The sequence below is a fragment of the Dama dama genome, chromosome X, assembly GCF_033118175.1.
Source record: "Dama dama isolate Ldn47 chromosome X, ASM3311817v1, whole genome shotgun sequence".
Classification (NCBI taxonomy): domain Eukaryota; kingdom Metazoa; phylum Chordata; class Mammalia; order Artiodactyla; family Cervidae; genus Dama; species Dama dama.
Window position 1 is genome coordinate 101,898,186 of NC_083714.1, and position 26,579 is coordinate 101,924,764.

The following is a 26,579-nucleotide window of genomic DNA, read 5'->3' on the forward strand; positions in this document are numbered from 1 at the left end:
AACTCAATGAAACTAAGCCATGCCATGTAGGGCCACCCAAGACGGATGGGTCATGGTGGAGAGTTCTGACAAAATGTGGCCCATTGGAAAAGGGAATGGCAAACCACTTCAGTGTTCTTGCCTTGAGAACCCCATGAACAGTATGAAAAGGCAAAAAGATAGGACACTGAAAGATGAACTCCCCAGCTCAGTAGATGCCCGATATATTAGTGGAGATCAGTGGAGAAATAACTCAAGAATGAAGGGATAGAACCAAAGCAAAAACAAAACCCAGTTGTGGATATGACTGGTGATAGAAGCAAAGGCTGATGCTGTAAAGAGCAATATTGCATAGGAACCTGGAATGTTAGGTCCATGAAACAAAGCAAATTGGCAGTGGTCAAACAGGAGATGGCAAGAGTGAAAGTTGACATTCTAGGAGTCAGCGAACTTAAATGGACTGGAATGGGTGAATTTAACTCGGATGACAATTATATCCACTACTGTGGGCAAGAATCCCTTCAAAGAAACGGAGTAGACATCACAGTCAACAAAAGGGTTTGAAATGCAGTACTTGGATGTAATCCCAAAAATGACACAATGATCTCTGTTCATTTCCAAGGCAAATCATTCAGTATCACAGTAATCCAAGGCTATGCCGTGACCAGTAACGCTGAAGAAGCTGAAGTTGAACGGTTCTATGAAGACCTACAAGACCTTTTAGAACTAACACCCAAAAAAGATGTATTTTTCATTATAGGGGACTGGAATGCAAAAGTAGAAGTCAAGAAACACCTGGAGTAACAGGCAAATTTGGCCTTAGAATACAGAATGAAGCAGGGCAAAGGCTAATAGAGTTTCGCCAAGAGAATGCACTGGTCATAGCAAACACCCTCTTCCAACAACACAAGAGAAGACTCTACACATGGACATCACCAGATGGCCAACACCGAAATCAGATTGATTATACTCTTTGCAGCCAAAGATGGAGAAACTCTATACAGTCAGCAAAAAGAACACCAGGAGCTGACTGTGGCTCAGATCATGAACTGCTTATTGCCAAATTCAGACTTAAATTGAAAAAAGTGGAGAAAACCACTAGATCATTCAGGTATGACCTAAATCAAATACCTTATGATTGTACAGTGAAAGTGAGAAATAGATTTAAGGGACTAGATCTGATAGACAGAGTGCCTGATAAATTATGGACGGAGGTTCATGACATTGTACAGGAGACAGGGAGCAAGACCATCCCCAAGAAAAAGAAACGCAAAAAGCAAAATGGCTGTCTGAGAAGGCCTTACAAATAGCTGTAAAAAGAAGGAAGTGAAAAGCAAAGGAGAAAAGGAAAGATATACCCATTTGAATGCAGAGTTCCAAAGAATAGCAAGGAGAGATAAGAAAGCGTTCCTCAGTGATCAGTGCAAAGAAATAGAGGAAAACAATAGAATGGAAAAGACTAGAGATCTCTTCAAGAAAATTAGAGATACCAAAGGAACATTTCATGCAAAGATGGGCTCAATAAAGGACAGAAATGGTAAGGACCTAACAGAAACAAGATATTAAGAAGAGGAGGCAAGAATACACAGAACTGTACAAAACAGATCTTCAGGACCCAGATAATCACAAAGGTGTGACCACTCACCTAGAGCCAGACATCCTGGAATGTGAAGTCAAGTGGGTCTTAGGAAGCATCACTACAAACAAAGCCAGTGAAGGTAATGGAATTCCAGTTGAGCTTTTTCAAATCCTAAAATATGATGCTGTGAAAGTCCTGCACTCAATACTCCAGCAAATTTGGGAAACTGAGCAGTGGCCAGGGGACTGGAAAAGGTCAGTTTTCATTCCAAAACCAAAGAAAGGCAATGCCAAAGAATGCTCAAACTACCACACAATTGCACTCATCTCACATGGTAGCAAAGTAATGCTCAAAATTCTCCAAGCCAGGCTTCAACAATATGTGAACTGTGAACTTCCAGATGTTCAAGCTGGTTTTAGAAAAGGCAGAGGAACCAGAGATCAAATTGCCAACATCCGCTGGATCATTGCAAAAGCAAGAGAGTTCCAGAAAAACATCTATTTCTGCTTCATTGACTATGACAAAGCCTTTGACTGTGTGGATCACAATAAACTGTGGAAAATTCTGAAAGAGACGGGAATGCTAGACCATCTGACTTGCCTTTGAGAAATCTTTATGCAGGTCAGGAAGCAGCAGTTAGAACTGGACATGGAACAACAGACTGGTTCCAAATAGCAAAAGGAGTAAGTCAAGGCTGTATATTGTCACCCTGCTTATATAACTTATATGCAGAGCAAATCATGAGAAACACTGGATGGATGGTCTGGATGAAGCACATGCTGGAATCAAGATTGCTGGGAGAAATATCAATAACCTCAGATATGCAGATGATACCACCCTTATGACAGAAAGTGAAGAACAACTAAAAAGCCTCTTGACGAGAATGAAAGAGGAGAGTGAAAAAGTTGGCTTAAAGCTCAACACTCAGAAAACTAAGATCATGGCATCTGGTCCCATCACTTCATGGCAAATAGATGGGGAAACAGTGTAAGCAGTGGCAGACTTTATTTGCGGGGGGGGCTCCAAAATCACTGCGGATGGTGACTACAGCCATGAAATTAAAAGACACTTACTCCTTGTAAGGAAAGTCATGACCAACCTAGTTCAGTTCAGTTGCTCAGTTGTGTCCAACTCTTTGCGACCCCATGAACGGCAGCATGCCAGGCCTCCCTGTCCATCACCAATTCCTAGAGTCCACCCGAACCCATGTCCATTGAGTCAGTGATGCCATCCAACCATCTTATCCTTTGTCATCCCCTTCTCCTCCTGTCCTTAATCTTTCCCAGCATCAGGGTCTTTTCAAATGAGTCAGCTCTTCACATCAGGTGGCCAAAGTATTGGAGTTTCAGCTTCAACATCAGTCCTTCCAATGAAGACCCAGGACTGATCTCCTTTCGGATGGACTGGTTGGATCTCCTTGCAGTCCAAGAGACTCTCGAGAGTCTCTTGAACACCACAGTTCAAAAGCATCAATTCTTCAGCGCTCAACTTTCTTTATAAATCAACTCTCACATCCATACATGACCACTGGAAAAACCATAGCCTAGGTAGCATATTAAAAAGCAGAGACATTACTTTTCCAACAAAGATCCGTCTAGTCAAGGCTATGGTTCAACACACAGATCCATCAACAGAAAGTGGAATCTCTTTGGGCTTGAGGTGTTTAAATGCAACCTCTCATTAATCTCTGGCTCAACACTAAGCAATGCAGATATAAAGGTCAGCTTAAAAATAAAAATTGGCAAGGGAAAACCAAGCAGTGATATCAGCAGCTACATACTGTAGGTTAGACAGACTTAACATATATAATCTCTCAATTAAAGCTGGACAGAATGCATGGAGCAGCAATCTGAGGATTCTGAAGAGGTAATAATAGCAGGTGACTAGGAAATAAGGCCAAAATTCAAAGTACCATTAAAATGGCAGTGAGGTTACCAATTGTTCCTATCTGTTATCCCATGGTTAACCTAGAAGTGGGTGGGCACTGGGTATGCAAAGAGAAATCTCCAGAGGAAATCCTCTACTTTTGGAATGAGATACCGGAAAGGGAACTTCCTACATTCTCATAACGTTTATAAATCTCTCATTTTTTCCTTCTTTTCTCTGTACTCTATCCCCTACTGCCAAGCAATCCTGTGGTGGCAGAGTCCTTGGAAACTCATGGAAGCCAAACTCTGAAGGAAGCCAAAACCCTCCTTTCTGCTCAGTGGACTTAAGGTTCCATGAGAGGGATGGGGTGGGGAGAGAGGTGGGAGAGGGGATCGGGATGGGGAATACATGTAAATCCATGGCTGATTCATGTCAATGTATGGCAAAAACCACTACAATACTGTATAAATAAATAAATAAATAATAAATAAAAAAATAAAATAAATTTTAAAAAAGGATTTCATGAGAGTGAAGACAATCACTGTTGCTTTTCTACTCCCTCTGATCTCCCAAAGCTTGGCCCTGAACATATGCACAGTGGTAGACGTGCAGAAGAGAGCAGAGTAGCTAAAATCCCAAATTTGAGGCTGAGGAACAAAGGAGTCATTGGGAATCAGAAAGTAGTGGAGGTATCGCAGGGAGGGAGGAACTGAAAAAAATTGTTTTTGAACTTCTGGGTTTACTACTGAGCTGTGCACACATGAATCCAATCCTATTCAGCATACCAAGATACGAAAACTGACCTAACAGACAACTTCCGAAGGCTGACACCCACTATGAGACCCACATGTGGGACAAGTCCAAACGGCACCACAGAGGCAATGCAATGAACTGACATTAGAACAGAATGTGGAAGATAGGTTGGAACACATTAGGTAAAAATAACTGGGTCAATTACCTCCTATAACAAAAATTTAACAAAAAAAAGGTAACAAAAATTCTACAAAGGATTTTTAAAAGACACTAGAGTCCTAGAATATTCAAAATGTTGAAGATAAAATTCAATATGACTTTGCATATACAGAACTAGGACAATTTCAACTCATGTGGGAAAAGATAGTCAACAGATACTAAATCAAGGACAATTCAGATGTTGGAATTGTCTGACAAATACTCTAAAGCAGCTATTATAAAAATTCTCAAATAGGTAATCACAAAAACTACTGAACCCAATGACAAAACTGAAAATCTTAACAAAGAAATAGAAGAACATACACGAAATTTTAGAACCAAAAAATATACAAAAAGAGTAACAACAAAAAACACCCAACAAAAAACCTCCTTGGATGAACTCAGTAACAGAAGGGAGATGACAAAAAAAAATTCAATTTTCCCCAGTTTTATTGAGACAGCACTGTATAAGTTTAAGGTGTACAGCATAATGATTTGAACGAGAATACATCATGAAATAATTACCACAATAACTTTAGTGAACATCTAGCATCTCATATAGATAACAAAGTAAAAGAAAAAAATTTCTTTTTCTTGTGGTAAGAACACAGATTTACCCTCTTAACAACTTTCATAAAACATATAGCAGTGGTAATTGCATTCATCATGTTGTACATTACATCCCTACTACTTATTTATCTTATAACTGGAAATTTATACCTTTTGACCATCTTTGTCACCACAGAAAGATACTGCATTTTTATTGACTATATTTTTCATATTATATATTTCATCCCCATGACTCATTTAATTGTAACTAGAAGTTTGTACTTCTTAATTTCCCTCACCTAATTCACTCAGTTCACCCACTCCACAAAAAATTCAATTTAAACAACAGAGAAATAATACCGAAACTCAAACATGCACAGAAACTAAGGGACCTACGGGACAAGAGCAAAAAGTCTAAAATTTGTGTCATCAGTCTTAGAAGGAGACAAAAAAAAGAGTATGATAAGAAAAAAGTATCTGAAGAACTATTTGCTGATAACTTGCTAAATTTGGCAAATGATGTAAATCCACATATTCAAGAAGCTCAGTGAACTCAAAACAGAAATAAACACAAAGAACCTCATGCCAACATAAATAATAATTGCTGAAACAAACAATTTTCAGAAAAATTACTGAAAATTAAAGAGAAGAAAAATTTTGAAGGCAACTAGAGAAAAACAATGTAGGAATTTTATACAGGAAAACAATGATTCAAATTTCTATGGATTTCTTATTACAAACCATGCAAACTAGAAAGAAGTGGCATAATATTTTTTAAATGCTAAATGATACATGTCAACCCAAAATTGTGTATACAGCAAAAATCTGCTTCAAGAATCAAAGTGTGAAAAAAAGATGTTCTCAGATGAAAATAAGTTAAAAGAATTTGTCACCAGTAGATCTGTTCTAAAAGGGTAACACTAACGGAAGGGCTTTCCAGGTGGGACAGTAATAAAGAACCTGCTTGCCAATGTAGAAGATGCAAGGGATACAGGTTCAATCCCTGGGTGGGTAAGATTCCCTGAAGTAGGAAATGGCAAACCACTCCAGTATTCTTGCCTGGAAAATTCCATGGACAGAGAAGCCTGGCAGGCTACAGTCCATGGAGTCTCACACTTGGACGTAACTGAGCACGTGCACACACGCGTGCGCGCGCGCGCACACACACACACACACACACACACACACACAGGAAGAACACTAAAGGCAGGGAACTTATAAGAGCAGGAAACATGCCGCTGCTGCTGCTAAGTCACTTCAGTCGTGTCCGACTCTGTGTGACCCCATAAACGTCAGCACACCAGTCTCGCCTATCCCTGGGATTCTCCAGGCAAGAATACTGGAGTGGGTTGCCATTTTCTTCTCCAATGCATGAAAGTGAAGTCGTTCAGTCATGTCCAACTCTTAGCGACCCCATGGACCGCAGCTTACCAGGCTCCTCCATCCATGGGATTTTCTAGGCAAGAGTACTGGAGTGGGGTGCCATTGCCTTCTCTGGGAGGAAACATGCAAGAGCATGAAATGAAGGCAGACCAATAGAAATGATATGTCAGATACCCTGAAACCCAAGTGAAAATGAAAATTATAATGCAGTGTGATACTGCTTTCCATATATGTAGATGGAATACATAAGATAATTATAAAGAAGAAAGAAGCCTATATGAATGTAAGGTTTCTACATTCCCCTTGAAGTAGTAAAAGATTGATTTTAGGTAGACTTCAAAGCTATAATCCCTAGAACAACCACTTAAAATGTAAAAAGAAATGAAGAAAAAACATAATAAACTGAAATGGAATATTAAAAGTATATTCAAATAAACCAAATGAAGGTAGAAAAGGAGAAGGAATGAAAAACATGAACAGAAAACAGATTTAAAATATGACAGACCAAAATCTAAACATATTGATCATTACACTCACTATAAATGGCTTAAAAGTAAATGAAAGACAAAGACTGCCAGAATGGATTCTTCTCACTTGACCATAAGTTATCTGCAAGAAACTCACTTCAAATGTAATAAATATAGACAGATTAAAACTAAAAGGATGAAAAAGATACACCATGCAAACACTAACCAAAAGAAAGATGGAATGAGTATTTAATATCAGACAAAGGAGACATCAAAGCAAGCAAAAATAACTAAGAATAAAGAAGGATATATAATACTAAAAGAATTAACCAAGGAGATATAACAATGCTGTGTCTGTAACTACAGCCTCAAAAACATGAAGCAAAAACTGATAGAACTGAAAGGATAAAGAGACAAATCTACAATTACAGTTGGAGTCTTCTACACTCTTCTCTGAGTCAACAATAGAAGTAGTAATGTGGTTTGGGGAGAGGGCGGGTGGGATGAATGAGGAGACTGTGACTGGCATATATACATCTCTATGTATAAAACAGATAACTAATGAGAACCTACTGTATAGCACAGGTATCTCTACTCAGTGGCCTGTGGTGACCTAAACTGGAAGGAAATCCAGAAAAGAGGGGATATATGTAAACAGAGAGCTGATTCACTGTGCTGCATAGCAGACTGATACAACATTGTACAGCAACTATACTTCAATAAAGATTTTAAAAAACAATAGAAGTAGTACACAGTAAATGACCAAGGATATAGAATAATCGAACAAGACCATTCAAACATCTAGATCTAACTAACATTTATAGAAAACTCTACTAAACAACAACAGGGTTTACATTATTTTCAGGTGCACGTGAAACATTCACCTAAATAAACCATATCTTGGGTCATAAAACAAATCTGAACAAATTGAAAGTAATAAAAGCCACTGAAAATATATTCTCTGATCAAATAGAAACTGAAGTACAAATTAGTAACAGAGATAATAAGAAAAATCTCAAAACATGTGGAAATTAAACAACAAAATCAAATAAACAAGGAAGAAAGCGGAAGTCTCAAGAGAAGTAAGAAAAAATCTGGAACTGAAAAAAACCCCAAAATACAGCGTATCAAAACATACAGGCTCCTAGAGAATAAAGAATAAAACTTAGTGTGTGGAAAAAGTTTAAATCACTTAGGAGGTCCTAAGATCCCAGGATAGGATGCATTTGTCAAAAAATATAGAATTTTACAGCAAGGAGATCAAACCAGTCAATCACAAAGGAAATCAGTACTGAATATACATTGGAAGGACTGATGCTGAAATTGAAGCTTCAATACTTTGGCCACCTGATGCAAAGAACTGACTCATTGGAAAAGACCCTGATGCTGGGAAAGATTGACATCAGGAGGAGAAGGGGACAACAGAGGATGAGATGGTTGGATGGTATCACTGACTCAATGGACATTAGTTTGAGCAAGCTCTGGGAGTTGGTGATGGACAGGGAAGCCTGATGTGCTGCAGTCCATGGGGTTGCAAAGAGCTGGATGCAACTGTGCAACTGAACTGACTGATAGAACTTTACAGCAGAGAAAGGCAACAAAATATAGGAATGAAATGTATGAAAATTTTTAAAAATCATTTAGGAGGTCGGGAATCCCAGGATGGAATCCCGGAATGTAACAAAAGAACCTAATCATGTTTAGTTCAATTCAGTTCAGTTGCTCAGTCGTGTCCGACTCTTTGCGGACCCCATGGACTGCTGCATGCCAGGCCTCCTGTCCATCACCAACTCCCCGAGTTTACTTAAACTCATGTCCATTGAGTTGGTGATGCCATCCAACCATCTCATCCTCTGTTGTTCCCTTCTCCTCCCACCTTCAATCTTTCCCAGCATCAGGGTCTTTTCAAATGAGTCAGTTCTTCACATCAGGTGGCCAAAGTATTGGAGTTTCAGCTTCAGCATCAGTCCTTCTAATGAATATTCAGGACTGATTTCCTTTAGGATGGACTGGTTGGATCTCCTACAAATGTATAATAGAATCTCACATAAAGGAGTAGAGGAACAAGTGCTGACCTACATAACTTTGGAAATGAGTGGCACCGTTAATATTAAAGGCAAAAGTAACTATACATAAGCACTGCATTCTAGTTGATAAAGGTATTTCCCACTGGGTTACAAATTAACAAATATGAAACCACTGTACATTATACTGGAATTGAACAATTAAATAAAGGGAAAGGGGCTGGTGAGAGCCTCTCACTGTTGGACTGGGAGGTTATAGATAAACAAGAGAAGGCTGTATAATCCATATGGTAATGGATTAAAGTTGGAGATTTATTATCAATGTGTATTTATTTTAATATAGATATAGATGGTTGCATATAGAAATATTCATGGATATATATGAGTTAGTATGCATAGATATATTCTTTATCTGTCAGCTAAAAGAATCTAGAAGCAATGACATTCCAGAAGCAAGGAGTACACCAAGCACCCAGATCTTGGTTTCTAATCTGTTCTCCAATAAAATTAATTGTGGTTCTTTGTGGAAACAATGGCTTCTAGGAGCAGAAAATACACAAGATGAGCTTGGAGAGTCTTCTGGTGTCTTTGTGAAAGTGTTGCTCAGTCGTGTCCAACTCTTTGCCACTCCATGGACTGCAGCCTGCCAAGCTCCTCTGTCCATGGAATTCTCCAGGCAAGAATACTGGAGTGTGGATGAAACTGGAGCCTATTACACAGAGTGAAGTAAGCCAGAAAAAAAAAACACCAATACAGTATACTAACGCATATATATGGAATTTAGAAAGATGGTAACGATAACCCTATATGCAAGACAGCAAAAGAAACACAGATGTATAGAATAGTCTTTTGGACTCTGTGGGAGAAGGTGAGGGTGGGATGATTTGAGAGAATAGCACTGAAACATGATATTACCAAATGTGAAAGAGATCGCCAGTCCAGGTTCGATGCATGAGACAGGGTGCTCAGGGCTGGTGCACTGGGATGACCCAGAGGGAGGGGATGGGGAGGGAGGTGGGAGGGGGGCTTAGGATGGGGAACACATGTACACCCATGGCTGATTCATTTCAATGTATGGCAAAACTACTACAATATTGTAAAGTAATTAGCTGCCAATTAAAGTAAATAAATTAAAACAAACAAACAACAACAAAAAATAAATCCACGTCATACCTGTCAAAAAAAAAAAAAAAAAAAGAATACTGGAGTGGGTAGCCATTTCCTTCTGTAGGGGATCTTCCTGACCCAGGGATCAAATCCTGCTCTCCTGCATTACAGGCAGATTCTTTACCATCTGGGCCACCAGGGAAACCCATGGACTGTAGCTCTTTCCTATTCCAGGGGATCTTTCTGACTCAGGGATTGAACCCATGTCTCTTGCATCTCCTGCATTTGCAGGCAGATTCTTTACCACCGTGCCACATGAGGTAAACTCTAGGCAGGGCTAAAGATCAGAGTCCATTCTGTGTCTCACTTTCTCTGCATGGCCCAGCAAACATTTGTTTTTCCATCTTCATGGGAAATGCCTTATTCCCCTTTGAGGTTCCCCCAACATCTTCTTTTTTTTTTTCCTTTTTTTTATTAGTTGTAGGCTAATTACTTAACAACATTGTAGTGGGTTTTGCCATACATTGACGTGAAGCAACATCTTCTTTTGTCGTTAGCTAAAGATGGTATTTAAGGTGAGGGCTTCTGTCATTTCAGTGAGTTATTTAGTTTTCCTGGGTCTCTCCTATAATTAGGTCTGTCTCGTAATAAAAGTATACATGTTATTAAACTTTTGTTTAACCTATTAATTTGCTTATTGTTAATTTAATTCTTAGACCAGTCAGAGGAACCTAGAAGTTAAGAGAAAAATTTCTTCCTCCCCAAAAATGGTAAGTAAGGAAGTATTCAAAAACAAAATTCTTCAAAATAACTGACTAGTACTCCTCAAAATTGTCAGGTCATTAAAAACAAGGAAAGTCTGAGAAACTGTTAAGCCAAAAAGAGCCTAGAAGACATGACTGCTAAATATAATGTGGTGTCCTAGATGAGATCCTGGGACAGAAAAAGGATATAAAGTAAAAACGAAGGAAATCAAAGTAAAATATGGACTTTAGTTGACAATCATGTATTAAGACTGGTTCATTATTTGTGATAAATGTACCATACTAATGTATAAGATGCTAATAATTGGGGAAACTGGGTGTAAGGTGTACAGAAACTTTCTGTACTATCTTAATAATTTTTCCATAAATCTAAAAATATCCCACCAAAATAAAGCTTAATTTTAAAAAATCTTAGTAGATGTAGCAAAGCAGTGCTTGTAAGGAAAATTTATAGCATCAAATACTTGTATTTTTTTGCATGAAATGCTTGTATTATAAAAACAAAGATCTCACATCAAAAATCTAAGCCTCCATTTTAAGAAACCAGAAGTAGAATGAAATAAAAACAAGGCATGTATAGGGAAGGAAATAATAAAGATAAGAGCAGATTCAATGAAATTTAAAATTGGAAAACATCAGAGAAAATCAATAAAAGCAAAGCTGGATCTTTGAAAAGATCAACAAAATTGATAAACCTTTATCAAAACTAACAAAAAAAGAGAAGACACAAATTACAAATATCATGAATGAAAGGAGTGATATCACTACAGATATCCAAGACATTACAAAGATAGTAATGAACAACTCTAAACAAAAATATTCAGCAACATAGATGAAATGAATTAAGTTCTCAAAAACCACAAACAATCAAAACTCACCCAATAGGAAATTTATCACTACTGCATAATCCTATAACTACTATTCAAGAATTTGCATAATCCTATAACTACTATTTAAGAGTTTGAATTTGCAGTTATAAACCTCCAAAAAATAAGTCTTCTGGGCCCATGTGGTTTCACCTGAAAATTTGCATCTACAAGCAATAAATGCTGGAGAGGGTGTGGAGAAAAGGGAACCCTCTTACACTGTTGGTGGGAATGCAAACTAGTACAGCCACTATGGAGAACAGTGTGGAGATTTCTTAAAAAAAACTGGAAATAGAACTGCCATATGACCCAGCAATACCACCTCTGGGCATACACACCGAGGAAATCAGATCTGAAAAAGACACGTGCACCCCAATGTTCATCGCAGCACTGTTTATAATAGCCAGAACATGGAAGCAACCTAGATGCCCATCAGCAGACGAATGGATAAGGAAGCTGTGGTACATATATACAATGGAATATTACTCAGCCATTAAAAAGAATTCATTTGAATCAGTTCTAATGAGATGGATGAAACGGGAGACCATTATACAGAGTGAAGTAAGCCAGAAAGATAAAGACCAATACAGTATACTAACGCATATATATGGAATTTTAAAAGATGGTAACAATAACCCTATATGCAAAACAGAAAAAGAAACACAGATGTACAGAACAGACTTTTAGACTCTGTGGGAGAAGGCGAGGGTGGGATGTTCAGAGAGAACAGCACTGAAACAAGTATACTATCAAGGGTGAAACAGATCACCAACCCAGGTTGGATGCATGAGACAAGTGCTCAGGGCTGGTGCACTGGGAAGACCCAGAGGGATGGGATGGAGAGGGAGGTGGGAGGGGGGATCGGGATGGGGAACACATGTAAATCCATGGCTGATTCATGTCAATGTATGGCAAAAACCACTACAATATTGTAATTAGCCTCCAACTAATAAAAATAAATGAAAAAAAAAACAAATGATAATTCAACATAAACTTTTTCAGAAAATAGAAGAAGAGGGAGGAGAAGGCCTTCTAAAACAAGGACCTAGGTGAACTGACTCTTAAGACAATGAAAATGTGAGCAAACAAAACCAATCATTTCAGAACTCTGAGAATTATCCAAAGACAAAGAACAAAATAAAACTCATTTACCCAGGACAAACTACTGAAGTCTGTCACATTTTAAACTGTGGCAGTTCCTATCCCCGCTTTCTCCTCAGCTCAGTGTTGCAGTAGCCAAAACCTAGCACTGCGACAATGGAGAAAGAACTCTTTTGAGCTCTCTTCTAAGCAACTGTGGAGCTTGAGAAGACTCGAGAGTCCCTTGGACTGCAAGGGGATCAAACCAGTCAGTCCTAGAGGAACTCAACCCTGAATATTCATTGGAAGGACTGATGCTGAAGCTCCAATACTTTGGCCACCTGATGCAAAGAGCTGACTCACTGGAAAAGACGCTGATGCTGGGAAAGACTGAAGGCAAAAGGAGAAGGGGGCGACAGAGGATGAGATGGTTAGATAGCATCACTGATTCAATGGACATGTGTTTGAGCAAACTCCAGGAGATAGTGGAGTACAGAGGAACCTGGCATGCTGCAGTCCATGGGGTCACAAAGAGTCAGACAACACTTAGTGACTGAACAACAATAACAACAAAAGCACCATCCCTAGAGCAAAATCAATATTTTGTCCAACAACAATTTATCCAACAAATCTCTTCTTAGTGAGGTGGATATTTGATTTCACTCAGAGTTCAGTTCAGTCCTGCCAGGCATAGGTATCAGGGGGTGGGAAGAGGTAGGGAGCTACCTCCAGGGCACTGCTGAAACGATAGGAAAGTGCTTGGCAACAACTCAGATGCTTAAGACTATGATTTCAGTTGGGGAAAATAAGAGCCTGATCTACAACTTAAAAAGAATGTTAGATAGCTCAGATGCTAAAGAATCCGCCTGCAATGCAGGAAACTCTGGTTTGATTCCTATATTGAGATGATCCCCTGGAGAAGGGATAGGCTACCCACTCCAGTAATTTTGGGCTTCCCTTGTGGTTTAGCTGGTAAAGAATCAGCCTGCAATGCAAGAGACCTGGGTTCGATTCCTGGGTTGGGAAGATCCCCTGGAGAAGGGAAAGGCTACCCACTCCAGTATTCTGGCCTAGAGAATTCCATAGACTGTATAGTCCATGGGGTTCCAAAGAGTTGGACACTACTGAGTGACTTTCACTTTTCAGGACAACTAGATGACCATAGGAAACTTTGAAAACCTCTGTCATATCCCCAGGAATGTAAACATCTGCCAGGACAGGAAAGACCTGAAAAAGGAAAAGGGATGAGTCACTTTAATTCTGACTGAACTTGAGTTCCTGGGCAAGCTAGAAGTAAACTGCAAATATGCCTTGCTAACTGAAGCCTGAAGGTGTGCCTTCTCACAGAAATTTCCTTGACAACACCAACCAGACAAGGCATTTAATAAAATCTTTGCTGCAATGCAGGAGACCTGAGTTTAACCCCTGGTTGGGGAAGATCCCCTTGAGAAGGGAATGGCTACCCACTCCAGTATTTTTGCCTGCAGAATTCCATGGGTAGAGGAGGCTGGTTTTTACAGTCCATGGGGTCAAAGAGTCAGGCATGACTGAGTGACTAACACTTTCACTTCCTTTCTGACCAATTACTTGCTCACCACTAAATGTACTGGCCCAGGTGCGAACCCCAGTATACCAGGCTTTAAAATTTTTTTAGAAATTTTCTAGCTAGCAAATAACTCAAGGAATACAGAATTAGGGAAGGAAAATCACTAAACAAATGCACAGCAACAAGAAAATATAACCAGAATAACAAACAAACAGAATACAGCAACAACAACAAACTGTGGTGAGGAAGTGGGTAGAAGAATCTGGTACAGGAGCTATTACAATCTACAACATCCAGTTTTCATCACAAAATTAACAGAAATGTAAAGAAACAGGAATGTATATCACATACACCGAGAAGGAAAAAAAAGAGTGAAAAAAAATCCTGAAAGAGGCTTACATTTTGGATGTTGTAGACAAAGCCTTTAAAATCAGCTATTATAGCTGTATTCAAATTTAAGGAAACTCTGCCTAAAAAATTAAAGTATGATTACAGTGTCTCACACCAAATAGAGAATATAAATAAAGAGACAGAAATTAGTTTTTTTTAAAAAAAATAGAAATTCTGGAGTTGAAAAGTATAAAAACTGAAATACATTCACTAGAGGGGCTCAATAACAGATTTGAGTGAGCAAAAGAAAGAATCAGCCAACAAGAAGATCACATAATACAGAAATCCACTCCGAGAGAAAGAAAGAATGAAACAAAATGAAGAAAACCTTGAAGACCTGTGGAATACCATCAAGCATTACAAAATATGCATAATGGAAGTTCCAAAAGGTGAACAGAAAGGGGCAGAAAAAATATCAATGAGATTCCTAACTACGCATATCATAATTCAACTGATAAAGTCAGTGTTATCAAGAATGGATCTCATTGAGTTTATTCTAGAAAAAACTTTTAAAAGAAGAGCAAACTAGAGCCTGTAGAAAGAAGGAAATAATAAAGATTATAAAGGAAATAAAGAAAAGAAAAACAATAAAGAAAGTCAGTGAAACTAAAAGTTGATTTTTTTAAAATATCAACAAAATTGACAATCCTTTTACTAGACTGACCAAGGGAAAACAAAAGAGAGAAAAGATTCAAACTACTAAAATAAAAAATAAAAGAGGGGAAATCACTGCAAATCTTACAGAAATAAAAAGGATTTTAAGAGAATTCTGTGAAAAATCATATGACAACAAATTTGGTAATTTGGATGAAAGGGCCTGATTTCTACAAAATCATAAACATTGATTCATGGAAAGAGAAAAATCTTAATAGACCTATAACAAGGAAGGAGACTGAATTGATATTTCTAACATACAAAACCAAGGTCCAGATGGCTTTATTGTTTAATTCTACCACACAATTAAGAAAAAATTAACACTAATTCTTTATAAATCCTTCTAAAAAAACAGGATACAAAAAATAGCAAAAGTCTGAAATAGGCACTAAACCAAAGAGGATATATGGATAGCAAATAAGCATAAGGGAAAAAATGTCTAATATCACAAATCATCAGGGAAATGAAAATTAAAACCACCATATAATACTACCACACACCTATTAGCTATGTTAAAATTAAGAATACCAGTAATATGATATGCTGAGAGCATCCAGAGAAAACAGAAGTTTCATACATTACTGATGGGAATGGAAAATGATGCAGCTGCTTAGGAAAACAGTTTTGAAGTTTCTTAAAAATTTAAAATGTACATATATATGACCGAGCAATTTTACTTCTGAGTATTTTATCCAAGTGATCTGAAAAGCTGCACACGAATATTTACAGCAGCTTTATTTGTAAAACCCAACACTGAAACAATCCTAATATCTCTCAACAGGTAAATAGATAAACAAGCTGTGGTATATCATACCATGTCATGCCATGGAATATTACTGAGAAACAAAAAAGCAACAAGGTATTAAAACACAAAATAACTTAAACAATAGCAAAGACAATGTTCTGAGTCAAAAAAAGCAATCTCAAAAGGCATGTTTTTTTACCATGAGATCCCATGGTTGATTAGAAAGATGTGGTGTAGTGCAAGTGCCTGACAATTAGTTTTTTTTATTGTAATATAAGTAAGTGCCTGGCATTAAGCTTTTGATTGCTGAGGTATGTATTTCAAAGTGGCTCAGTGGTAAAGAATCTGCCTGCCAGTGCAGAAGACATAAAAGATGCAAGTTCGATTCCTGGATTGGGAAGATTCCCTAGAGAAGGAAATGGCAACCCACTGCAGTATTCTTGCCTGCGAAATCCCATGGACAGAGGAGCCTGGCAGGCTACAGTCCACGGGGTCTCAAACGAGTGGGACATGACCCGACGACTAAACAATACATTTCAAACAAATCTATCTCAAATAAACACACTGTCAGCTATACAACTAGATAAAGAGCCAGGCCACCCCACCCATGAAGCTGCCCTTTTAGAAAGTCCTGGCTGACCTACATAAGTGATCATTTGAGTGATCCTGCTTTTCCCTCCCTGTGCTTTAACTCCCACTTTCTTTTTAAATTCACCTATAAGGAGTGAACTTGAAAAACCCTAGGTACCCCACCCTTAACCCAAATAAATGAAGAACCCCAGGTCTGCTAGTGTTTGCTCTTGCTCTCTAGTGTGTGCTCCTGTTTCCCATATCCCGACCAAACCTTTCATTATGTGGCCCCACAAAATGTGTATGCCCCACAACCTGTGAACAATAAACCTTGTTTTTTCAAAGTTCCCCAGCCTTTTCTAGCTTCTAAGGGCTGCCTGCATTCCTTGGTTTGTGACAATTTTCTGCCACCTTCAAAGCCCATAATGCTGAATTCTCTCTGACACTGCTTCCTTTTTCACATCTTTTCTCTGACCCTTTCCTCTGCCTCTTCTACTTCAGAGGAACCTTGTGATTACACTGGGCCCACTCAGATAATCCAGGATATCTATTTTAAAATGTTGATTACCATCTTTAATTCCATCTACAACCTCAATTACCCTTTGCCATACAACTGAACATAATCATAGGCTGCAAGAATTTGTACATGGACATCTTTGGGGGAGAATCATTATTATGCCTACCACAAATTATGTTCAGATCTCATACATACCTATGGTTCACCCTTAATCCTCACCTTGACTATGCACATGGAACCAAGGAAGTCTGATGTGATCAACTTGTTTATTAGTTAAGTAGAGACTGATTCTGTCTTTTCACAAATTCAAAGACATACATTTTTTCTAATATTCTCATAATAAATAAAGATCTCTTACATCAGATAGAACATGACTTTACTTTCAAGATTATCTTTGTTAGCAACAAACTCCTAAACAAACACTAAATGCTAGACCAGCGGTTCCCATTGACTAGCAACATTTCAAAAACTGTTTTGGGGATTGAAATTGGGCTTCCAGGTATTTGTATTCCAAATGAAAACAACACTCGTCTGCTCTCCAAAATCTATCACCTATTCTTATCATTATTTCATAAAAGAAAATTCGGCACCAAAAAGAAAAAATGTCAGAAAAATGTGTACTTCTTTAAATAATCTTAGCTTAATAAAAAATAAGTTTATTAGTGTTCTTTTTCTAATCTTGCTGATCTTTGACCAGGATTTTAAAATCACTTATAAGACTGATTTACCTGTAGCAACTGTGCCACCGTCCACACGTGTCAAGGACTGGGGACGGCTTCGAAGTTTGCTTTTTAAAGATCTTGGTCTACGTGGTGATGCAGGTGATACAGGAGCTTCTGATGATTGGACTTTGCTCTCTTTAATTGCTCGAAGGCGTTCATAGAGCTCCTGTAGCTCCTTATTCTGCTGGGTTTGAAGATTTACCACCTCCTGAATATGTCTGAAGAAAAATCATGCAGAAAGCACTTTAATGGCACAGGCGCCATACAGATGAGCCAAGGAACTCTACCAGTACAAGTAAAGTTTAACAAGGAATTTAGATTAAGAATGTGGAAATACAGAATATTCTCACAAAATTTAAGATGATCAGTGTCTTCCTAAAGTGCAACATTAAACTAATCAGACATAGAGAAAAAGCTCAATAGATTGACAAAAACAAATTTATAAAACCTCAATATAGTAAAAGATAATTAAAAAAATTAAAGTTGCATAGTACTGATAATATTAACATGATTATATGTTGTAAGTGTAAACAGGAAAAAATTTTGCAACATAGTAAAAGGTTAATATTCAGAAAGTATAAATATGTGCCAAAAATCAATGACTTTATAGAAAAGGGGGGAAAGAATAAGAAAAGGTAGCTCTAAAGGAGAGGAAATACAAGTCGCCAATAAATATGAGATGATGCACAACCTTAGTATTAATTAGAACACAAATTTTAAAAAATAATTTTTATTCATCTGATTGGAATAAAATTAAAAGAATCAATACACCTAGTCTAATGTTGTGAAGGAGTGGGAAAACAGGCACTTTCATATATTTGTTTGGTATGTAAAATGGTATGTTTACAGTGAATCACAATTTTAAATGTACAAACCTCTAATCCAGCAATTCCACTTTTAGGTATATATCCTTCTAATATAAGTACACAAACATAAAAGGATGTTCAGTTCAACATTTTTTATATAAGCAAAATATGGGATAAAACTGAAATTCTCATTAAGGAGGGATTAAATAAACTTTGGGGCTTTCAGGTGGTGCAGTGGTAAAGAATCTACCTGCCAATGCAGCAATGCTGCTGCTGCTGCTAAGTCACTTCAGTTGTGTCCGACTCTGTGCGACCCCATAGACGGCAGCCCACCAGGCTCCCCTGTCCCTGGGATTCTCCAGGCAAGAATACTGGAGTGGGTTGCCACTTCCTTCTCCAAAGCATGAAAGTGAAAAGAGAAAGTGAAGTCGCTCAGTCGTGTCTGACTCTTAGCGACCCCATGGACTGCAGCCTACCAGGCTCCTCTGTCCATGGGATTCTCCAGGCAAGAGTACTGGAGTGGGTTGCCATTGCCTACTCTGGCCAATGCAGCATACGGGGGGTCAATCCCTGGGTAGGGAAGATGCCCTTGAGAAGGAGATAGCAACCCACTCCAGTATTCTTGCCTGGAAAACTTCATGGACAGAGGAGCCTGGCAGGCTACAGTTCATGAGGTTGCAAAGAGTTAGACTGTGCACACATACACACAAATAAACTTTAAATGGCTATATGCTATCCTAATGCATGAAATAGAGATTATTTGTGCAAACATGAAGAGGAGACAATGTTAAGCCAAAAAATACAGAATAACATGTATATTATGATCCTACTTTTATAAACTTAAAAACTATATATTTGTAAATGCATAGAAAAATGATGGGCAAGTTATATACCAGTGGTTGCCTATGAGAAATGAGGTTAGAGCATGAGAAACATTCTGTTTTGTGTGCATTTTTACTGTTGTGATATTATGATTTATAATTTAAAAAGATGTTATTTGATCTTGGTCCCTATTCCTGGTACACTGCTCCTAAAACCCTTGTAATTTTCTAAATGACAAGAGTGATGGGAGAATCTTTTGTTACAATGTTTGGTCTTTTGTCCTCAAACACCTCCAGTTCCTGAAATATTTCCAGAGTGATAAAGGAGTGTCTCATTATTCAAAACAAGCCCCTTTAAATCACAAAGTGACTTCTGGCTAACCCCTAAGGATGGGTACCTCTAAAGAGAGAAAAGAGGCTGGAGGTTGAATTAATTACCAATGGCCAATGATTTACTCAATCATGCCTACATAATAAAGTTTCCATAAAAATCTGTGAATTACAGGGATTCTGAGAGCTTCTAGGTTGATGAAGGAATGGAGGTGCTGGGATAGTGGCACTCCTGAAAGGCCATGAAGTTCCTTGCCCCTTCTATACCTTGCCACCTGGCTGTTCTTGAGTTGCATTCTTTTGTAATAAACCAATAATCTAGTAAGAAAACTGTTTTCCTGAGTTCTATAAGCCATTCTAGCAAGTTAATCAAACCTGAGGAGAGATCTGTGGGAACCTGTGGTTACAGGTTGGTCAGAAGCATAGGTAACACTACTTGCACTTGTGATGGGCATCTGAAGGGGGCAGTCTTGTGGGACTGAGCCCTTAGCCTCTGGGATCTGATGCTATCTTTGTAGTTTTCAATCATAAATTTTTTTGAATCATTAAAATGTCACCAGGACTTCTCTGGTAGCTCAGCTGGTAAAGAATCCACCTGCAATGCAAGAGACCCTGGTTCAATTCCTGGGTCGGGAAGATCCCCTGGAGAAGGGATAGACTACCCACCCCAGGCTTCCCTGATGGCTCAGATGCTAAAGAATCCGCCTACAATGCGGGAGACCTGGGTTCGATCCCTAGGTTGGGAAGATCCCCTGGAGAAGGGCATTGCAACCCACTCCAGTATTCTTGCCTGGACAATCTCCATAGACAGAGGAGCCTAGCAGGCTACAGTCCATGCAGTCTCAAAGAGCAGGACATGACTGAGTGACTAATCACACAGCACAAAATGTCACCAATCTCAATTAGCTACCAGTCAAATACTTAGTTCTATAAAACCCAAAGCAATCAGATTTGTGACAAAAGAGAAACAGTTCTTACTTTTCTCGTAATCTTTGAAGCTCCACCTTTAAGTCCTCATCCTCTATTTCTGACTCATCATCACTGCTCATTGGGGAAGATGGTGAATAGAAGTGTGAGCTCTGTGTTTGAACACAGGCTTTTTCTTCACAGAGTGGTAAGCACTTTTCTCTCTCTGGACCAGTCTTCGCCACTGATTTCCCTCTGTCAGGAAGAGTGGCTGAAAATTCACTATTAGAGCTAGGCTGTTTCCTAGCAGTAAGTAATTCTCTCTCTTTAAGCAGTTCAGATCCAGACTGGATGCTACTTCCTGTGGCCAAATTTTCTTCCAATTCCTTTTCTGTAGTCATCGACGATATATCAGTCTCACAAGCTATACTAAAAGATGAAAAGTTGTCAGTTTGTTTGGAAATTCTTGGATCTTTGAAGGTTTCGTGAAGAGCTTGTAACTTCTGAGAAGAAAGTGAAGTTTGTGGATTGTGTGTGACAGGTTCCATTTCTATCAATTGAGACTTTGCTGTTTCAGTAAAGGCTAAAGCTTCTTCAGTAGACTGACTTGTCATTTTATTGAATGCTGGTATGTGTTCTATTCCAAAAGATGTCACTTCCACTGACTCCTGCTGGGGAACTGTAATCACCTGAAATACAAAAAGGCAGAGGTGGCTGGCTCTGCCTAACCAAAGAGTAAACCCACAAAGAAATTCAATATAATATATGGCACAGACAATTGGATGGTCTTCTGCGATGTACACACATTGATAATACCAAAACTTCAAAATCCCATTTAGGACTTCCCCAGTGGTCCAGTGGTTAAGACTCCACACTTTCACTGCAAGGGCCACAGGTCTGACCCCTAGTCAGGGAAATTCTGCATGTCACATGGAGCAGTCAAAGAAAAAAAAAGTTTAAAAAAGCCCATTTATTCTTGCCATATTCAAAGCTTGTCAGTTGGGCCCTTTGTAAATTCAGTTGGCTACATACTGCTCAAATAAAATTCTGCAATTAAAACATTCCATAGGTGCACATACAACTAACACCATTTTGTAAACCATCTATACTTCAATAAAAAATTTAAAATATTTTAATTGCCAAGACTCTAAAGGACATGAAATTAGATTTATAAAAAAGATGACCCAACCACCCACCGGAAAACAATGATACATATCTATACTCTATTCCAGTTACTAAAATCCTCATTTCTTTAGAGTCACCTTTAGTAGATGGCTACAGAAGGTGAGAAGATGCATATAAAGGTGAAAAATTAAATATGCTAACAATCTACATTTAAAATAATTACCATCTACAGACCTAGATCTTCAATGCTGTCACCTTTCATAATGCCCCTGTAGAAAATGATTCTACCAAAGACACAAACCTGAAACCGACCCCGCTGAAATGATCCACTCATTGCTTTACATTTACTCAAAGACCTAGTATCAGTTGTGGACTCTCCTGTCAGATGAATGGGGTCAGGAACAACTGCTGATCTCGTATCTTCTGTTTCCACTGCAAGTTTTGCCAAATTGTAAGCAGAAAGGAGAAAATGGTTTGTTAATATTACATTTGTTTACGTTACCAGAAATGAAGAAAAGTAGAAAAAGCTTAACTCCTGCTAGACAATTAAAAAAGTGTTAATGTAATAAGCAACACTGTAGAAGCCCCTACCTCTAAATCAGACATTTCAAGATTTATCCTGAGACTTAGTATCTATATGAAATGAATACTTTAAAACTGAATTAGTTACAAAAAGAAAAATAAAATGGAAATGACATTAATGGGATGTGTTACATACATGGGCTATATGGAAAAGGTGGCAAGATTTGTGTATGAATAACAACAGAAAGAAACAGAAGTAAATGAAAAATGATGTTACCTAGTCTATGTCCCTGACTGTAAGCACACTACCTTGACGGACTTTTGATCTCTTGAAAAAGCTGGTTGACTGCCGTAGCCTGTATGCCCAGCTTTTTAATTTGCGAGTCCAGGATTTCTTGCTAATAGGATTTTTGAGACTAGGACAAGTAAAGCTTAGGCCAAAATATCCACCTCCTGTCTGCAGATGAATGGCTCCACCGCTTGACACAGCAGCAGGATAGGCCTCTGGATCTCCTGGAAGTGAAGCATCTGGGGACATCTCCTAATGGAGACAAAAAGAGGAAAACCAAAATGATAATAATTTACGTGAGGTAGAACAGTTGTTTATACCACTGGAGTTTCTTGTATGGACCAATCAGAAATTAAAAACAGAAAGCTATGTATATTTCTATTAATAGTACTATGTCAGACTAAACGTGAAGTATTGAACTTACAGGAATTAAGCCTTCTTTTTCTTTAAAAATATTATTTAGACTTCAGATAAATAAAACTGCAAAATATTTCCACCCTAGAATATTTTTTATCATAGCAACTTTGAAAATTAAAATCTGAAGTTAACAACCTTCATTGCACCAATTTACTAAAAAAAAAATAAGGTTAGTTAAACCTTATAATCTTAAAATGGAAATTTTCATCTATGCTTATATTACTTAAGACAGTTAAAGATGCCTGACACACATGATAAACAGAAAATCAAGATATCTAAGCATTTAGATTTACAGAAATATATTACCAAATCAAATTTATTACATTATGTATTCACACAAATTCAAACTCTAAATATTGTTAACATCAGGCCACAGCTGACTATAAAATCACACTTCCCTCTTGTATTCCCATTTTCCCCCCAAAAATAAGAATTAACTGCTGTATTCTGAGTACTTTAAAAATAAATTCCTTATAATAACTCATAGAAAAAATTAATATACACAGCCAGAAATACTTTGGGAAACCTGAGAATGGCCCCTACAAACTTAGAAAATTAAAAGAGTATTGAAAAGCTCAAAGGATAGGATTTAGCATTTGTCTGAAGGAAGATCGCCTGATCGTCGCTCAGTTGTGCCCGACTCTTTCGGACCCCATGGACTGTAGCCTGCCAGGCTCCTCCATCCATGGGATTTTCCAGGCAAGAATACTGGAGTGGGTTGCCCCTTCCTTCTCCAAGATAGCCTAAAAGCAGCACGAAGTAAACTGCAGTTTAAGATAAGCATTTTTAATACTTAGAGTCAATAGTCATTAAAAGTAAAATTCTGAACAACGAGTTTTTATTTTCCAAAGTCCTATTTTGGACTAGCAATACTACTTTTATAAAGAGAAAAAAGACTCTCAATAATATTACAATTTAGAAAGTGTTACATCAGTCCCACTGAAATTACAGAAAAGATTTTTATTAAGTAATAACTGGATCAAGATGATAAATTAAATACAAGTTCTAGCTTCTCTTATCAACCCAAAGCTATAAGTGCAACAGGAAAATCATATATAGACACATGCATATAAGATTAAAGGAGGAAAAAGTAACCTCCTTTAATCTGCATAATGACATATGCAAGAACTGTTTCAAAATGCAGTAAACTCAGGTGTGAGATATGGGCAGCAGGAGAGAGCGCCCTGAACAACCAAAAGGATGTGTAATTGGATAGAATGCTTACAAAGCTACACACAATTTGTCTCCTACCTGTCACTTCAACATCATCTTGTAACAGCCTACTACTTACTGACCTTCTTTTGGTTCCTAAAACAGGTCTCTACCTGTGAATATCACCATCACAAACAAATCCTTCCGTGACCACCCTATCTAAAGTAATTCCTTAGTCATCCTATCGTAGCCCTTTTTGTTTGTTTAGGATTTATTTTCCCCCACTAGAGTGTGAGTTCCACAAAAAACAGAGATCTTGACTCATTCACTGCTCAGTAGATATTCACTGAATGGAAGAGTGAACTGGTTGGGGTACCAAAGAAGGAACAGCCAGGCAGTTCTGCACCTTCCTACCTCACCTCCACAACAAAGAAAAGACATCAGAGGTATCTGCTCCCAAATAAGAGTGGCAAGAGGAAATGTTTGTGGCCAAGAAAAATAGTGGAAATATAGGGAGGAGATAAGATCTAGGAGTAAGAGGAAGCCCTGCTACTTTTGAAGACTAGCTATTAGACCTCCCTCTAGGCAGCATCAGAGACAAGTTGCAATAACCAGTGCCAGGAAGCATGTCCCACGCTTTCCTCATAATTACTAGAGTAAGACCATAGTAATTATATATAGCATTTACAAACAGACAAAGAGGGAATCTCATGGGGGAAAAAGAAAAACCGAGTACACAATGAAGAATCACCAACACTTTTGGGAAATCAGTACTTTAAGAAAACACTAAACTCAACAAACAGAATAGCCAAGGAAATTGCATTAATAACATAGAATAAGGCTTTAATATCTTCAAAGACATCTGTGAATATACTACATCCATTAAGAAAAAGAAATTATTAGAAATTAAAAATATAATCTCACATAAAAAAATAGCTGAATAGGAGATTATAAACTGCTTATAAATAGAGAAATTCTCCCAGTACAAAAAGCAAAAGGACAACGAGATGGAAAACATGAAATAAAAAGTTAAATGAATAAGAAAAAAAGGAAATGAAGAAATAAAACTGTCTATTCACAGATGATATGATCTTATATATTACATAGAATATCCACCAAAAGCTATTACAGCTAATAAACAAAGTAGAAGGATATAACATCAACTATCAAAAATCAATTGTATTTCTATACGCTACCAATGAAAAATCAGAAAAGGAAATTTAAAAAAGCAATTTCATTTATAATAACAATAAAAAGAATAAAATAACAAACAGTGCTGGAACAACTGGATAATCACATGCAGAAAAATGAAGCTGGATCTTTATCTCACACCATATACAAAAATTAACTCAAAATGATGCTACTATCTATATTTAACTAAGTGTAAAACAAAATAAAGACATTTTTGGACATTAAAAAAAATGAAATTGCTAATCCATGCAACATATTTTAAATTATTATTTATAGAAGCATTTGAGGAGGAAAACAAAACAGAATTCTAGGACACCACAAACAGTGGCAGGTAATAAGTTTGATCTAGATGTAGCAACTAGACATTCGAAACAAATAAAAGAATCCATTTGACTTTGACACTTGGAGGATTTTCTTTTGAGCAACAAAGCTTAAATGATAGAGAATTACATTTCATTTTTTATGGTTCTAATCACATTACATGATCATCAGATAACACATATAATATGTTATTTACTGATTTTCAATTCTTCCAATCAACCTACAGACAAGGCATGCTGCTGCTGCTGCTGCTAAGTTGCTTCAGTCATGTCCGACTCTGTGCGACCCCATAGATGGCAGCCCACCAGGCTCCCCCGTCCCTGGGATTCTCCAGGCAAGAACACTGGAGTGGGTTGCCATTTCCTTCTCCAACAGACAAGACATAACCAACTATTAAAAAATGTAGGTGTTATAAACTTTGCTAATGCTAAAATGTAATTTAAGTAATAAAAAATGGGAGGTGTATAGGGAAAAAAACAGAGGAAAGAGAAAATATAATTTCTCCACCATTCAGAGAAATGAGTCAGATTTTATTGTATGAAATTGCTAACTCCAAAAATCAGTAAGTATATTATTTACAAGTTATCAATAGCAATGACCACAAGAACTAAAACCAGGAACTTAAATGTTTGGGGAGTGGGAGTGTCAACACAACAATTTAATTTCCTAACCTCCTGAATTTTTGTGTTTACACATTAACTGAATAACTTTAAATTACTAGTTTACAAAAAAAATAAGTAAGTTATTTTTATTCAATAGGATGTTATGCTGTTAGCTGAGGTAAAACTATGTATTCTAACATGGTAGATGTCTGTAAGTGGGGAAAAAAAGTGCAGAACAGCACATGTATATAAGGAAGTATATGTATATAAATATATAGTATATACCTGTATCTTTGTAAATAGATATACATATAAAAAAGTGCTATATAAATATT

At 37.6% G+C, this 26,579-nt stretch overlaps 1 protein-coding gene across 1 annotated transcript in view; it reads right to left on the reverse strand.

The window, feature by feature from the left end:
• WNK3 (WNK lysine deficient protein kinase 3) overlaps positions 1 to 26,579 on the reverse strand; it is a 164,950-nt gene that overhangs the window by 14,495 nt on the left and 123,876 nt on the right. The window contains exons 18-21 of the mRNA XM_061136920.1: positions 22,723 to 22,813; positions 22,052 to 22,182; positions 20,698 to 21,314; positions 17,769 to 17,980 (exon numbers count right to left, since the gene is read on the reverse strand). Coding sequence (XP_060992903.1) covers positions 17,769 to 17,980; positions 20,698 to 21,314; positions 22,052 to 22,182; positions 22,723 to 22,813 — 1,051 coding nt within the window. The remainder of the gene's footprint in view (positions 1 to 17,768; positions 17,981 to 20,697; positions 21,315 to 22,051; positions 22,183 to 22,722; positions 22,814 to 26,579) is intronic.